Consider the following 15,381-nt stretch of genomic DNA (forward strand, 5'->3'; position numbering starts at 1 on the left):
TACAAACACTGAAAAAGTGAACGGTATAATTGCATGTGCGTGCATGTAAATGTCATTGTTTTTAATGTTTTTCTTTTGTATCATTGTCTCCCCTCACAATACCAATAGCCAAAATACTGCTGATGCCTGGGTGGTTTCTTCTCTTTGTTGCACCTTGTGCACAGGATGACACCACTCATTTGTATGCATTTGAATCTGTATGCCAGCCTGCTTCCTCTCCAATGTTTGCCTGCAGCATCATTGCATTATATCTGGCAAATCCAGTACTGATGAGGCCTAAAATGGTCCAGCTGCTGGACAGGGGTACTGGGATGCATGCATGCATAGGGAGTGTTTGATGTGGGGTTGTAAGTCATTGGCAAGCTACATGGGACGCTAGGCCTGGGGTTGTAAATCATTGGCTAGCTACATGGGGTGCTAGGCCTGGAGTTGTAAATCATTGGCTAGCTGCATGAGGTTATGCCTGGGGTTGTAAATCATTGGCTAGCTGCATGAGGTTATGCCTGGGGTTGTAAATCATTGGCTAGCTACATGGGGTGCTAGGCCTGGGGTTGTAAGTCATTAGCTATATGGGGCGCTAGGCCAGGGGTTGTAAGTCATTGGCATGTTTTTGGATGGGGGGGGAGAACATGCAAACTCCACACATGGAACCCTGGCAGAGACTTGAACGCTGGTCCCAGAGATGCAAGGCGCCAGTGCTAACCACTGCATCACCATGCTTTCTACGAATACCATTCACAATTATGCTGATAATTCTGGATGACTTCGTTTCCTCTGTGACATATGCCCAGAAATAGTGTACACAGCGCGCATGGTGAAATAACAGGCAGCATTCACAGTTTAAACAATAGAAATCATTTTAATTTGATGTTTTGCCACAGGCCTCATGTTAACAAAGATTTAAAAACAAAGTTCTTTATTTCTGTTCTGCCATTATTTCATTCCATCTCAGACCTGCACACACTCACACACAGACAGCCCTAGTGAACATGCATACTGAAGAAAAATCTGATTAAAATCATTACCCTTAAATATTCCTCCCTCCCTCACTCACTCACTCAAATATGCTAACATGGTCAGTTGGCTCTTCAATAGGACATAATTGACGTCTGAAGCCAATTCTACCTAGACAGAGCAGAGATCCTGAAAGGAGGGGGAGAGAGAGAGAGAGAGAGAATGGGGTCAGACAGAAGTCAGCTTTCGGTGTCAGTTTTAAAAATGTGTGGAGCAGGCGGAGCGAATGAAAGGCAGGTGTGAATGAGGCAGATATGCTGAGCTCAGGCTGCACCTTTAAGGTCAGCTGCTGTGCAGAAGCACGCAGGTAAGAACATCTCCTTTATGTGAGGATCGCACTGCCATGCCTGCTATTGTGTGACCTGACAGATGCATGCAGTAAGAATCTCCGGAACCACGTATGTGAGAATGCGACTCACTGTAACTTCTCCTGCAGGAGCTCCAGCCGCTGACGGTCCACATATCGGGAGAAGAGTGACAGCAGGTTGGGGGGAGTGAAGAGAGGAGGAGACAGGGAGGCAGGGGGCACCTCCAGGAGCTTCCGGGTCACTGAGAACACCAGCTCCGTCCTGGGGGTTGGGGGCTGTGTCAGTATAGCGCTGCTACTCACATGTAACAGCCCAATAGCCAACACTCAGCCATGTCACACTGAACCCCCCAAAGGTGCGGTCACACTGGTGGGAAAACAGGCCATCTTTGTGGCACTGAGCTAAAGTGGCCGTGGCTTAGCATGTGGCATTTTGTTCTAGGACACTGTTGGTTTTATGGATTAACATCAACGGTTGATGAATATGAAAGATCAACCCCACCCACACTAAACCTGATTGGTTGGGCTATTTGAATTCACGGGTAAGAGTTCAAATTTGGTGCAAATTCAAAATTTCTTAATTCAGTAAGAAATCGCTCTGCTACTACAAGTGAGGAATCTGATTTTTGCGTCATGCAGCTATAATGGAAGCGAATGAGACATTTTTTTTTTCATGCTGGTGTGACTGCACCTTAACTTTGACACACACTCTAGCAAATGTCAGTATGGGGATCACAGCTGGAACGCCTTAGAACTTCAGGACTCCATCATCTCAAACCTCAGCAGCAGGAAGTACAGCTATGTGCCAATGACATCACTTAACATCGCTGGCCACTGACCCAGGGTGATTATATTGCTCTCAGCCGGTAGTGGTTCAGCATTCAGTCCAGCCTGCAGGGGGCACCATAACCCACTGCGATGGAAGACTGCTTTTGCGTACCATCGATTGTCGTCCATGAGCTGGCAGTTGGCGTCAGAGCTCTGCATCCGCTCTCCCTCACTCAGAATCAGGTACAGCAGCGTCACACCAAACTGTTGGAGGGCAGAGGAGCAGGTCAGAGGTCGGAGGTCATGGGGTGCCTGGTGTAACAGCACAGTTGGTGTACAGACTGGCGGTGGGCAGAGCAGGCAGCACTCGGGGCACCTTGTTTTGGAGCACGCGGGGAAGCTGACCCTCGCTGCCCTGCAGCTCCTGCAGCAGGTCGGTGAGGGCAGAGCTGGAAAGGGACTGGACCACCACAGAGACTGGCTCCACCAACCAGCACAGCACCTGGGGGACAGGGCCAGACAGAAGTGGGCCTGGGAAAGATCCTGGCTCTTCCAGGCTCCAACACACACCCAACTGGTATCGTACTGTCACCGTATCCCTCGGGCAGATCATACCTGATCCTGCTTGTCTTTTTTCGCTAAGGCGGGAAGATTCCGGGCAATCGCCATGACAACCGCAGCCGCCTGGGGTGGAGGCAGGAAGGAGAGGAGCCTGGAGACCAGCCGCTTCCCTTTCCTCACCGACATGATCATCAGGCACTGCTCATCACTGACTCTGAGGATGGAGAACAGGAAAGGACAAGCTCAGAGACAGAATAATAATAATACATTTAGCATATGTAGCACTTTTCAGGATCTCAAAGACTCTTACATAGAATTAAGTAAATGGATAACAAAACATCAAAGACTAAGAATGTCGAGAAGCAGGACGCTGAAAGAGAGACACGGAGCAGAGGCCAGGAACACTGGAGGATGGGCTACATGTGACCCCGGCTGTGGGTGCGAGACCCCGGACTCTCCTCACCTGTCGTCCCACTCCTTCTCCCTCAGCGTGTTGTACAGCTGGATCGTGTGGTTCTTGTGCTGGTCCAGAAGAGCGTCTCTCTGTTCTTCTGGCGTCTGAATGAACTTCTTCTCAAAGTCCTGCACCTCCAGCAGTAGACTATACATCTGAGATGGACAAGCAAAGCAAAAGTAAGCAAAGACCTCAGTCAGGGAGCAAATTCCCCCTCCTTTAAGATCAGACAGGTCTGAATCCCCCCCGCACACCCCCTCAGAGCTCCTCACCTTTTCCACAGTATAGAGGATCTGTCTCCTCTTGTTCCACACCTGCTTCTCCCGTTTCTCCTGAAAGATGGAAGATATACAGAATGAGACGATGATAGCTAACAGGAGAGATTGAGCAAACGGGCGGCCATCGGCTGGATGCTGACCTCGTCGTCGCTACGCGTGGTCACCACAGCGTCGATCATCTTCCTGGGATTGTTCACGCTGGAGACGGTCAGCTTGCCCAGAGAGCCAGCAAACTGCACTGCAGCCGGGAAAAGAGCAAAGGCGTGGGCTGATGCCATCACAGCACCTTCTGCCCTACAGCTGACTCACTCAGAAGGGGACTCAGGGAGCCCAGTGATTCACACCTGTTAGCCGACATCCTGATTTTGCAGAGTTCAGTGTGTCCCTGAGTCAACAAGGGAGGGGCTTGCGTTTCACTTTAACCAATCACAGTCATCATTGTATGACATCACAAAACTGGTCCATTTTTCCCCCTCATTTTCAAAATCAAGGCTTCCAGCCATCAGGACAAGGGCGGCGTGTGGCTCCACAAGCTAAGCCTCTGTGCTTGTGATTAGAAGATGCCTGGTTCAAAACTTATTCTTTATTATGTTATTAATTTTGTTATTATAATAATCATGAAATACACACCCTAGCATTGCTTCATACAGCCTTTGCAGGCAAGTACATTGCTATGTTTTTGTCTGTTTATTCATGACATATCCCTTAACAAAAGGCAGACACAATAAAACAGGTACTGAAATCTGTGCACCTTCTCGCTTAACTGAAAACACTGGTGTTAATTAACCCTCTGGGGTCTGCGGCCTCTCAGCCACTTTCGGGGTAGTCTGACATGCCTTGACATTTTAAAATATTTCACCTATCTAAAAAAACATTTATCCCAAAGTGTTACTATTCAGCACAAACTTAGCGCCAATAATCTGAGACCACTTAGAATGTTATTTTTCTATTTTTTGTTCAAATCAACTCTACACCATATGCTTTTCAAAAACCTATTTTCAGACATGCTGAGACATTGTAAAAAATCACATTATAGACATTTCTAGCCAAGGCTTTTGAGCTCTGAATTATAGACACAGGGGTTGGCTACACATAGGTGAAAGAGACATTCTGAAATTTTGTGTGTTTGATTACTAAAGTGTTAGAATTTTAGAGTGACACTCTTTTTCTCAAAGTCAGTGGCCTGCACAATGAATATTGATGAGATTGGTGTCCCCACACCTGTAGTAGATTGCATACTGTCAATGGCCCATCAGTCTGGAATGTCACTGCACCCCACACCCATCACTTTGGAAAGGCAGTTTGAAACACAAGAAAAGTAGCAACAATAAAATCCCTTTCACAGTTTATTGGTAGATGGAATGAAAAATGACAAACTGTGACCATATAAATACAGAAAGCGATAAATATGATGCAGTGACTTATTAACGCTCTGGGGACGAGGGCCTCGCCAACCGCATATCTTTCTTGTCTATTTCAGTTTATATCTCGCTGAAATCATTATGTAGAATCATGAAAAAAACACTGACTAAATCCGTAATCGGTCTTCTTTTCAAAACTTCCATTATCGGAAGTATTAGAGTTTTTTAAATTAGGTTAAATAGGCAAAAAAGCAAACCGTGTCACCTTTCTTTGTTTTACTTGCATCGGATGCGTGTAGTAAGATTGCTTTTCATGTTCAAAATAGGTTGGGTTTGAAGCGGCGCTCTTGCGATTACAGGCACACAGGCTTAGCCCACTGAGCCACGAACACAGGTATGAGATTCGCTGCTGAAAATGGCAAAATTGGCGCAAAGCTTCAACGGCAGAGACGTATCCGTGTGCTATATTGTAGCCGATCAGTGTAAACACTACCCAGACATGTGCTCTTGTTAATTTCGGTCACAATGGGCGTATTCACATATTTCTTTACCCAATACTAACTGTCGGATTATCATCCGATTATCATCAGATTATCATCATCATAAAATGGACTGTTTAGTAGGATACCTGCTAAGGACATACAAAAGTTACAATACATCCAAAACAGCGCTGCAAGAATCCTACTGAGAGCAAAGAAATTTGAACATATTACTCCCATCCTCAAATCTCTTCATTGGCTCCCTGTGTCTTCCCGGATCGAGTATAAAATTCTTCTATTAACCCATAAATGTATTTATGGTCTGGCACCTTCATATCTCCAGGATTTGATGAGTTTGCAAACCTCCAACCGCATCCTCAGGTCATCAGGCAGCATGCTACTGCAAGTTCCCTCTACTAAGCTGTGTACTATGGGAGGTCGAGCTTTTTGCTCTGTTGCCCCACAGCTATGGAACCATCTTCCTGTCCAGCTGCGAGTTACACAGAACCTGGACTCTTTTAAAGCAAATTTGAAGACTTTTTTATTTAGGAAAGCATACAACTGCTAAGATGTCATACTTAGTAGTAGTGATATTATTTTGATTTTATGGATATTTTTAACTTTGTTGTTTTTAAATGTGGCACTTTGAGATTTTGTTAATGAAAAGTGCGTTATAAATAAAATGTATTATTATTATTATGTTATTATCATGCGAATATCGCGATTTGCAAGTGGGTGGGCGATCAGAGCCGCTTCGAGACGCAGGTGCTTAAGTCAGTCACTCTTGTTATTTCTATTCGTATCACGAAGCTGTAAAAATATATTTAGTTTCTACCTATATATATTTGAAAAGTAGACCATCCAAGGTTTCTGAGGGTGTTTTTAAAATGTGTATATGACAAAAACTCACAGAGTTATTTAAACGGTTTGGCGAAATATCTGTCAGATCCCGCCGGCGGGTCCGCTGACTCCAGTGGGTTAAATGCAGTGATGTCATATGACGAAGTGTGACTGGTTAAATAAGCAAAACACGAGCCCCCTCCCTTGTTGACCTAGAGACACAGGCAACGCAGCAAAACCAGGAAGTGCCCCGTTAGCCCAGTTAACGTGGGCCGGCCACAAGCTAAATGACCACGCCTAGGAAATAAAACACACAGCACTGAAGTGTGCTACCAACTGTCCTGCAGCAACCCTCATGAAGATAGTAACCCGCCTCCAGCCTGGGGGGGGGGGGGGGCGCCTCTCTCACCTGGCCGGTAGGTGTGTTCCAGCTTGGCCACCTGAGGAGTGATCAGCTTGGTGGTGTGTTCCTTCTTGCTGCTGCTGTCACGGTCTCTCTCCTGTTTCTTCTCCATCTTTTCATAGTAATTCTGCAGTGAGCATTCAGCCAGTTAGCCACAATGCTACAAGTAACTACCATCCCTGAATGAAATAAAAGGACTAACAAAATTCATTAATCAGGAGCAAGCAGCCAATCAGAGGCCCCGCTGGCCTCAGCACACCTGATAATAGTAGTCGTCCAGGTAGGGGTCAGTGCTCTGCAGCTGCATCATTTGGATGCGGGCCACCCAGTCCTTCTCCCGCTGTGTCATCAGGTTGCTGTAGGGGTCCCGGATCCTGCGCTCACAGCCACGTCCCCCCCGATCCCTGCATGGGGACATAGGAGGGTCACACAAGCACTTCCGGAACACTCTGGCCCGTGACACTGCCGCTGCAGACTCATGCTGAGAGTTCATTACTGTAAACAGCACATATGCATGCCGGCACGGCAATGCATCACACATCCTCACAGGACCTTTACCACCGTCGTTTTCCCGTATCCCAAATCACTTTGGCATCCCCACCGCGAGCTGGAAGCAGAGCTCCAACTCAAAAGGAGACCCGGAGAGGCTCTGCCGCCTCACACAGAGACTGACCCCCTGCTCTGCAGCCGCTGGGTCAACAGCCTCCGGTGCTGCGGATGCAGGTGTGTGGTGTTGTGCCGGATGGGGCCGTGATTCGGGGGGATGTGGGGCCCCACCCTGGGAGGGTGCTGTCCGAAAAATGGCCTGAAGCCGCCGCCCCCGCCAGGTAGGAGCGGTGGGACTGGCCCGGCCCTAGGGAACGCCCCCACCTGGCAAGAAAGTGCATCATCAGTACGCAGATCAAGGCTGAATAGGGCAACGACTAGTTCTGCGCACATGGCAAGGTACGGTGAACGGAGCCGGACACGGCCTCCCGGAGCACACCCACCTGGGAGCTGAGCAGCTGGGCCCGTTGAAGCTGGGACAGAACCGGGCCCACCCCACCAGGGAATGGAGGCCGACACAAGGGCGAGTTCTGGGGAAAGAGGAGGAGGGCTCACTGTTGGACCCCACTTGTGCCTAAGGCTACATCACACTGATGGCAGAGGAGGGTGCGGGCGGGCCTCTTACCGTGATGTTCAGCAGCGTGTTGGGGGAAAGGCGATCGGGGAACGGGTGGGCGTAGCGGTGTGGGATGGGAGCGCGCACATGTACCGCCGTGGGGCAGTGGATCTGAAGTAGACAGATAGGCAGCATTGAGCAGCTCTTCACCACAGACTTGCTCTTACTCTGGCCTACTCGGGTGACCACCCTGAGTGGCCGTGCTTGCAGAAGGCGCCAAGATGCAGGGCCCTTACCTGCTGGTTCAACATGTGGCTCAAAGGCTGTTTAGGAGGCGTCCCAATGGGCACAGCTCTCACAGGAGGGCTGCCAATCACAGGCGAGGAGGAGCGAGGGGGCGGAACCCTCTCCGAGAGATCCCGCCTCTCGTCACTTCTCATTGGAGGGGGCTGCTTGGGCAACCCAACCTCTTTGATAATAGACAACAGTGAACTGTCCTGTAGAGCAGGAAAGAATTCACACAAGTAACATGTGAATCCATGGAGGATCAACCTTCTTTTGCCTCGTTTCCACCAACACAGAGCTGGTGCTGGGATGGTTCTCGCTTTCAGGATACGCTGAAGGTTTGGACTCAATAGCCCATCCCACCTTTGCTGACATTACAGTGCCAAATCCTGAACCCAGCTTTTGTATGAAGCCGCTTTTTCTGGCCCAGGGCCATTTTTTGCTGAGGAAATGTGTGGAACCAGCGGTGGAGTCCAGCACCGACACCAGCACCAGGTTGGTGGAAATGAGGCATGAGAGAACTAAATAAGGGAGCATTTCCATTCACCAACACCACCAACAGATCAGCTGCATGGTGTGGCAGATAGGTTACCTCCATATGGGGGCCAAGTCCAGGGGTGACACCAACAGGTCCAAAGCCTATGCTGTCCCAGATACTGCGCGAGTTCACCTGAAAGGAGGGGGTTTCCATGAGCACCCAGAGCCTTTCCCCAAATCTCCAAATGCAGAGAGACGTCACACCAGCAGGAAGCAGCCATGACCTGCTCCATCTGTCCCGAGAGGAGCTGAAGGCTTCACAGCTTCAGCTGCCAAGCTGCATAGCAGCCCTGGGGCTCTGCGGGCAATTTCACACTCCTCATATCATTTACCTGACTATCACAGGACACTGGATCACTTAGGTCACCACCTCAAATCCCAGGGTCGGTAGAGTGATGTCACTCTTATCCCCAACAGATCCAGGGACCGTCTGACCCCGCTTTCTCAATTATGTAGCTCTTTGGACAAAAGCACTGCTAAACGCCCATGGATGCATTTTTTTTCTTAACCCTGTAATTGACGCCCAAACAATATTAAGATCATCAGAACATATTAGTGCAGTGTCACAACTCACTTGCAGGGGCGCTGTCCCCATGCGCAGATGCTGCTGCTGGTAGCCCAGCAGCAGAGGAGGCCTGGCTGGGAGAGCCTCAGACAAGGTCTTATGCTGGGGGGGCAGCTCTGCTCTCTTGGGCAGTCCAGCCGCCCCCACACCAGCAATTGCAGGATCTGTCCCCAGGATCAGCCTGGCCAGGGACTCTGCTAGGTCACCACCGCCACGCTCCTCCAAACCAGGAGGGGGTGCAGAGGGCTGGGGGGATGAAGCTGCGGCTGCCGGGGCCACGGTGGGAGGGACGGACACCTCGCCATCGCGCACCTGTTCGTCCAACTCTGCCAGCCGGGCGTGCTCCTCCTGCCAGTCGTCATCTGGAAGGGAGCATTGCGGACATGTCAAGCCTGGCAGAGATCGGGGGGCGGGGCACATGGAGCACGGGGGCGGGGCTTACCAATTGCCCCTGCTCCAAAGGTGTCGTCATTGAACTGGTCGATTTCATCTTCCTCCTCCACAAGCCCCTCTTCCTCCTCCAGGGTACAGTCCTCATCCAGAGACTAGTTCGGGGGACAAGGAAGACAATGATGGTCATATAAAATCTAAACATTAAAAAAACAGAAGTCCATTATGCACCACAGGCCCTGGTCGCCATCCCCGGGGGACATCTACCGCCACTGAGGAATATATATCCTGGGTTTTCAAAGGACCCAGTGAGAAAATGCAGCACCTCTAGCTGCAGATGCACATGTCCAAGTCCTGCATCACACAGTGTGCAATTCAAAATGGAAACTGAACCATAGGCTGGACAGCGTGCAGCTCAGCATATTACAGACTTGGCCCCATGCTTGGAAGGTCATGGGTTCAAATCCCACCGTTCATACCACTGCTGAGCCCTTGAGCAAAGTCCTTCATTCTCGGGGACCAGGGGAGTGGTGGTCACTTATACATAGCTTTGGACAAAGCCATCTGCAAAGCCAAAAAATATAAAGTAACACTTCTCGGATTATTAATGAGACACGCAAACCCTGGGGCTGGTGCACGCGACAAGCATCTGTCAGGCTGGCATTCTCCGGCGGCCCGAGGCTAACAGCCACACACGTGGGTACATTTCGTTTACGGACCACAAAAGGAGGGGGGATGATTTACCGAGAAGCACCCCTGCATATCCAGGCGCTAAGATGAAAAGACCGCGCCATCATCGGGGACACGGACGCGGCTGCCTGGTCCCATCAACGCTCCCTGACATGGTGAATAAAGCCTACAGGCATCTGTCATCCACTTGGTCCTCCATTTTTATAATACAATCTGGGATACATCTGAGATGGGAGGAGGAATGGGGGAAGCAAAACCGCGCTTTCGGATGCCTGGTTACCTAATCACTCCATCCTTTTCCCCGGCGAGAATGAAATCACCCACGAAACATTCATATTCATCTAAATTAAAAGACACATGAAAAGGAAAGGTTCCCAAGAAACCACGAAATCGAAATAAAAACACGGCGCGGATATTCATGAAATCTCAGCTAGACCAACAGCCATGTCCAAAGTCCCATCTCTCGTCCTGCAAGGCCGATGAGGAAACGCCGAGGCTTTAGGCCGCACGGAAACATTTCTTCACACCGAGCCCGTAAACAATACCTAAATAGTGCCCCAAACTCCTCCGCTAAGCTCCGCAGCAAATTGCCGGAACAAAACAAGACCCCATGATAATGCATCACATGAACACAAGAAAAATTGACATTACCTGAAAACGAAACATGTATAGTGAATCCGGTAAAGGTGGTATTTCCTTGGCGTTTCTGAATCGGAGCAGCGCGGAGCAACGCGCAAATTACGCAGCAAGTTTCTTGTGAGCGAGCCTGCAGCCTCTGCGTGCGCGTTCACGCGCACGTCCTTACAGGGAGGTCGGCGGAGCAGACGCGACTTTAAGTTAAATCAAGTGAAGGCAAGTCATTTATGTATATATCACATTTAAAAACAACTAGCAACAGAAGAAAGTAAGAGGGTAATTTAAAATAAATAAACAAACAAACAAGCAGATAAATAAATGAGTTACTAAAAAGAAATTAAAAGTATCAGTAGTTGACTTGGCAAAACACTCGGAGAACCTCATACTTAGTTGAAAGCAAGAAAAAATAGACGGATATTTAATTCAGATTTAAACTCAACAACAGAAGATCAGGACATTATGTAGGATGGGAGACTATTCCAAAGTCTGGGGGCAGCAACAGAGAAAGCCCGGTCAGTTTTGATTTTGAGGAGTGAGTGAGGAACTGAGAGGAGCTGTTGTGAGGATAACCTAAGTGACCGGGGGCCTGAATATGGAACTAATAGGTCTGAAATGTATTGTGGGGTTAATCGATTGAGTGCTTTAAAAACAAATAGCAACATTTTAAAATCTACTCTGTATTTTTCAGGTAGCCAATGCAAATGAGCTAGAACAGGAGTGATATGTTGTCTTGTTTTTGTTCCAGTGAAGAGTCTAGCAGCTGCATTTTGAATCATTTGAAGTCTAGAAAGTGTGGAACGGGACAATCCCAGATACAGGGAATTACCGCAGTCAGGCCGAGAGGTGATAAAAGCATAGATAACTATACCCAGGTCCTTATGAGATGAAATCGGCTTTAACTTGGCTATAGTTGTAAGATGATAAAAGCTTCCCTGAACAACACTTCTTACTTGTTAAAATTCAATGATGTATCCAAAAATACACCAAGGTTTTTAACTTCATTATGCAAATATATGGACAGGGAACCAAGTGAGACGCTCAGGTTACTGACAGAGTTTGGGAGGCCAAATATAATTACTTGAGTTTTGTTTTAATTTAGTTGAAGGAAGTTCCTTGCCATCCAGTTTTTAATATCATCCAAGCAGCTGAGCAGGTTCTTCAGAGAGCAGGTGCTATCAGCTGTAACTGGTAGGTAAAACACTGTGTCATCTGCGTAACAATGATACAAAAATTGTATTTTTGAAGATAGAGCCAAAGAGGAGCATGTATAGAGAGAATAAAAGTGGCCCTAAGACGGAACTTTGGGGAACGCCACATTTAATGGGGGTGGGGGATGAGGAGCAGTTACCTATTCTGGCTGAGAAGCCTCTTTCTCTCAGGTAGGAGGTAAACCATTTTAACACTGGGCCCTGCAAACCAACTAACACCTCTAATAGTTTTAAAAGAATGTGATGGTAAATTGTGTCAAAGGCTGTGTTAAGATCAAGCAGGACTAAGAACTAGAATCGTTAGTGAGAAAAATGTCGTTCAGTACCTTCAGCAGGGCAAATTCTGTGCTATGCACAGCTCTAAAGCTAAACTGGAATTTATTAAAGATTTTAGACTTGTTCAAGTAAGAGGTGATCTGGGAGAACACACCTTTTTTCCAGTATCTTGGAGATAAATGGTAGCTTGAAGATGGGCCTGTAGTTTTTATGGTCATTGTGGTCTAGGCTTTTTTAAATAGCGTTTACATGATTTATTGATTAGTTCGGCATAACTGTGAGCCTTAGCTGTCTTAACAGAGCTTTGGTAGAGTTTTAAACAGTCTCTAAAGACTTCGTATGAGACCTGAAGTTTATCTTTTTTCCACTTACGCTCTGCCCTTCTGCAATCGTGTCTAAGAGCACGGGTGTGGTCATTCAGCCAGGGGGTGCCAGCATAGTGCATGAGAGAAGGGTATCTGAGATATGAGGTGGGTGAGTGAGCATAAATGTATTGGTGAAATGAGGGGCTGTGGTAGAGTTTATGGATCGGACGGGGGCATGTGCATGGGGCTGGGAGGAGGTGGTAAAGGGAAAAGACAAAAGCATACTTGGTTAGCAGGCCAGGGAGTTTGGATATTATGTCATTTCCTTTGGCACCGGGAAAACAGACAGTTATGCACTACTTTGATTTCACTTCCTTAATTATGGAGTTGTCAATTAACAGTGTTGCTGGAAGACTAGAAGAAGACCAGGGGGACCATGGTGGTGTTACAGCCCGATCAGTAGCCTGGGAGTTACATGACGCACATGGCCGTGGGGGTACCTGCTTGCTGTCTGGCATGCAAGATGCAGGTGGCCATGGGGGCACCTGCTTGCTGTCTGGCGTGGCCAGTAGATGCTGGTTGTACGGACGGCTTCATTCTTCACGACCAAGTCCAGACCGGTGCAGGAGAAGGAGGATGAGGAAAGTCGGAAAGCAGCGGATATTCTTGTTCAATCAGGACGCTGAATACAATTGAATTTCTGATGGCGGTGCTGCGTTATCACACTAACCTCGTACTACCACCGTCTACGGCGTAGAGCTAGCTGATGCCTTGGGCTTAGCTCCTATTTTGGACCAAGTCTCGTCCGATTTGACCATGACTGCAGAGCAAGGGGCCTCAGGGTGAGGAGCAGTGGCTTTTGGGCCAAACCAGGGAACGGTGGAGTCAAGCTCACCACCGGCATTTGCAGAGTCAAGAAATTGCTCATCACCCCTGACCTGATGGAGAACAGATATTCTTTCACCTAGTTCAGCAATCCTCCGATCACAACAAAGGCAACCCTTATAAATAGGAGAGGTAAGAGGCGACATGTTGCAAATATCTCCGTTGGTCGCCGGCAGGAATCAGCTTCGGTTAGCATCCAGTTTGGGTAAAACTTGGCAAGATAAAAACTTTTGTAATGAAATGGTAGGACTGAGCAAGATTAAGAATGAAACTTAGTAAACGAGTAAAATCAGTTTAAATACAGTGATGTTAATTGAACCTAAACAGCACCGTCTGTACCCTTGAAATTCGTTACCTGGGAGATTTAACTCCTCCCCAATGCTAATATTTTCAGCCTGAAGGATGTTAGGGACCAAAGACACGGCATTAATTTGTAAATAGAAATTGTACAAACTAGTCGAAATTCTATATTTCTCTGGAATATTTAGAGAGAACACACTGCTTCAGCTTCTCCTAAATAAGGAGCAGGATAATTTAATAAGTAGTGTAGTTACTATTTGTGGCAAATGCATGGTTTTGGTGGTGGTTAATCATGCAGGTGACTGTGCTCAAAAATGATGAGTTGTCGTCAGCAGCAGAATTTGGAATGCAGTTGAATACCTGCCAAATACTGGAAGAACTTGACCTTCCATAAATAGCTAGAACCAGTTAGACCGTGCAGCTTATAAGATCTTTACGTTCAAATGGGTGGCCCTTCTTCCTCGGGTTGGAAGGCCTGTCCCCAGCAGCAGACGTGGTACAGCCATTTTTGTCTGGCCATGGCTGCGTTCTGATGTTGCCTGGCCGGCTCTCACATGGTCCACATGCTCCCAGAACTGACACAGGTAGTCCAGTCCCGGTGTCGCTGGCAGCTTGGGGGCACGTCGTACAACAGCTGCACCATGGTCTGCAGCTCATAGACAAACATGACGGCAGCGGTGGTATACAGTCATTGCTTTTTTGCACTGATGTTTGATAAGCCCACAGGATCAGGGGAAGATGGGCAACCAAGTCACATTAGTGCTTGGCAGTGAAGATCACCAGCAAGGAAGTTAGGGTACAGTGGAACTGCTCCACCAACCCACTGCTCAGCAGATGGCGGGGGGTGGTGCGGGTCTTCACAATCCCCAGCCGCCAGCACACCTCCCCTGGTCATTGTGCAGATTGCCGAGGAACTTGGGAGAGACGGTCCTGCTGTGGCGCCGTAGTTCCTGGACAGCCTGCGCCATCTCGGGAGACGGCCCCGCTGCACTGCTGCAGTTCCTGGACAGCCTACACCATCTCGGGAGACGGCCCCGCTGCACTGCTGCAGTTCCTGGACAGCCTGCGCCATCTCGGGAGACGGCCCCGCTGCACTGCTGCAGTTCCTGGACAGCCTGCGCCATCTCGGGAGACGGCCCCGCTGCACTGCTGCAGTTCCTGGACAGCCTGCGCCATCTCGGGAGACGGCCCCGCTGCACTGCTGCAGTTCCTGGACAGCCTCCTGTTTTAGTACCAGAGGAGGATATAGGGCTCTCGAAGGAACAAACAGGCACGCTTTGGTCCATTCAGAAATATTTTATTAAAAGTGGTACAAATTTTGAAATATGAAGTGAGACAAAATCATGAAATATAATAAGCAATAGTAAGTAGACCATTTCATTATTACAAAGTTATGGAATATAATGGCAAAATAATGAAATGCGATACAAAAAGCGATACAAAATTAGGAAATATCATAAGCATTGGTAAGTAGTCCCACTATTGATTAAAATGCATCAGCAGCTGCAAAGCTATTCACAGTCGGAAGTGCCCTCATCACCCACCTTCACACACGGACCGGGGAGCCCCTTTCATTCCTGGCAGGAGACCGACACGTGATTCCCGAGAAAGTGCCGTGCGATGCGCGCTCTATCCCACGGCTGAGCTCCGGTCAGTGCTGAGAAAGGGTTAAATTAATCAAAAGCTATCTCAGTGTTTCAGTGCAATTTACATTTAAAGCAGCAATAGGATAGACAG

The 15,381-nt window shown here is 48.3% G+C and overlaps 1 protein-coding gene across 1 annotated transcript; it reads right to left on the minus strand.

Moving 5' to 3' along the window:
- Positions 1-839: 839 nt before the first annotated feature.
- On the minus strand, positions 840-10,830 carry patl1 (PAT1 homolog 1, processing body mRNA decay factor). Its single transcript, XM_023801531.2, has 18 exons — positions 10,686-10,830; positions 9,397-9,499; positions 8,964-9,316; positions 8,445-8,522; positions 7,864-8,064; positions 7,637-7,738; positions 7,455-7,541; positions 7,139-7,335; positions 6,725-6,869; positions 6,472-6,592; positions 3,523-3,620; positions 3,377-3,436; positions 3,114-3,259; positions 2,705-2,864; positions 2,466-2,591; positions 2,262-2,353; positions 1,434-1,583; positions 840-1,143 (listed from the first exon to the last, which is right to left on the minus strand). The coding sequence occupies exons 1-18, from the start codon at positions 10,698-10,700 to the stop codon at positions 1,122-1,124; spliced, it is 2,256 nt and encodes a 751-aa protein (XP_023657299.1). The 5' UTR covers positions 10,701-10,830; the 3' UTR covers positions 840-1,121.
- Between the last annotated feature and the right edge of the window lie 4,551 nt (positions 10,831-15,381).

The sequence above is a fragment of the Paramormyrops kingsleyae genome, chromosome 25, assembly GCF_048594095.1.
Source record: "Paramormyrops kingsleyae isolate MSU_618 chromosome 25, PKINGS_0.4, whole genome shotgun sequence".
Lineage (NCBI taxonomy): Eukaryota > Metazoa > Chordata > Actinopteri > Osteoglossiformes > Mormyridae > Paramormyrops > Paramormyrops kingsleyae.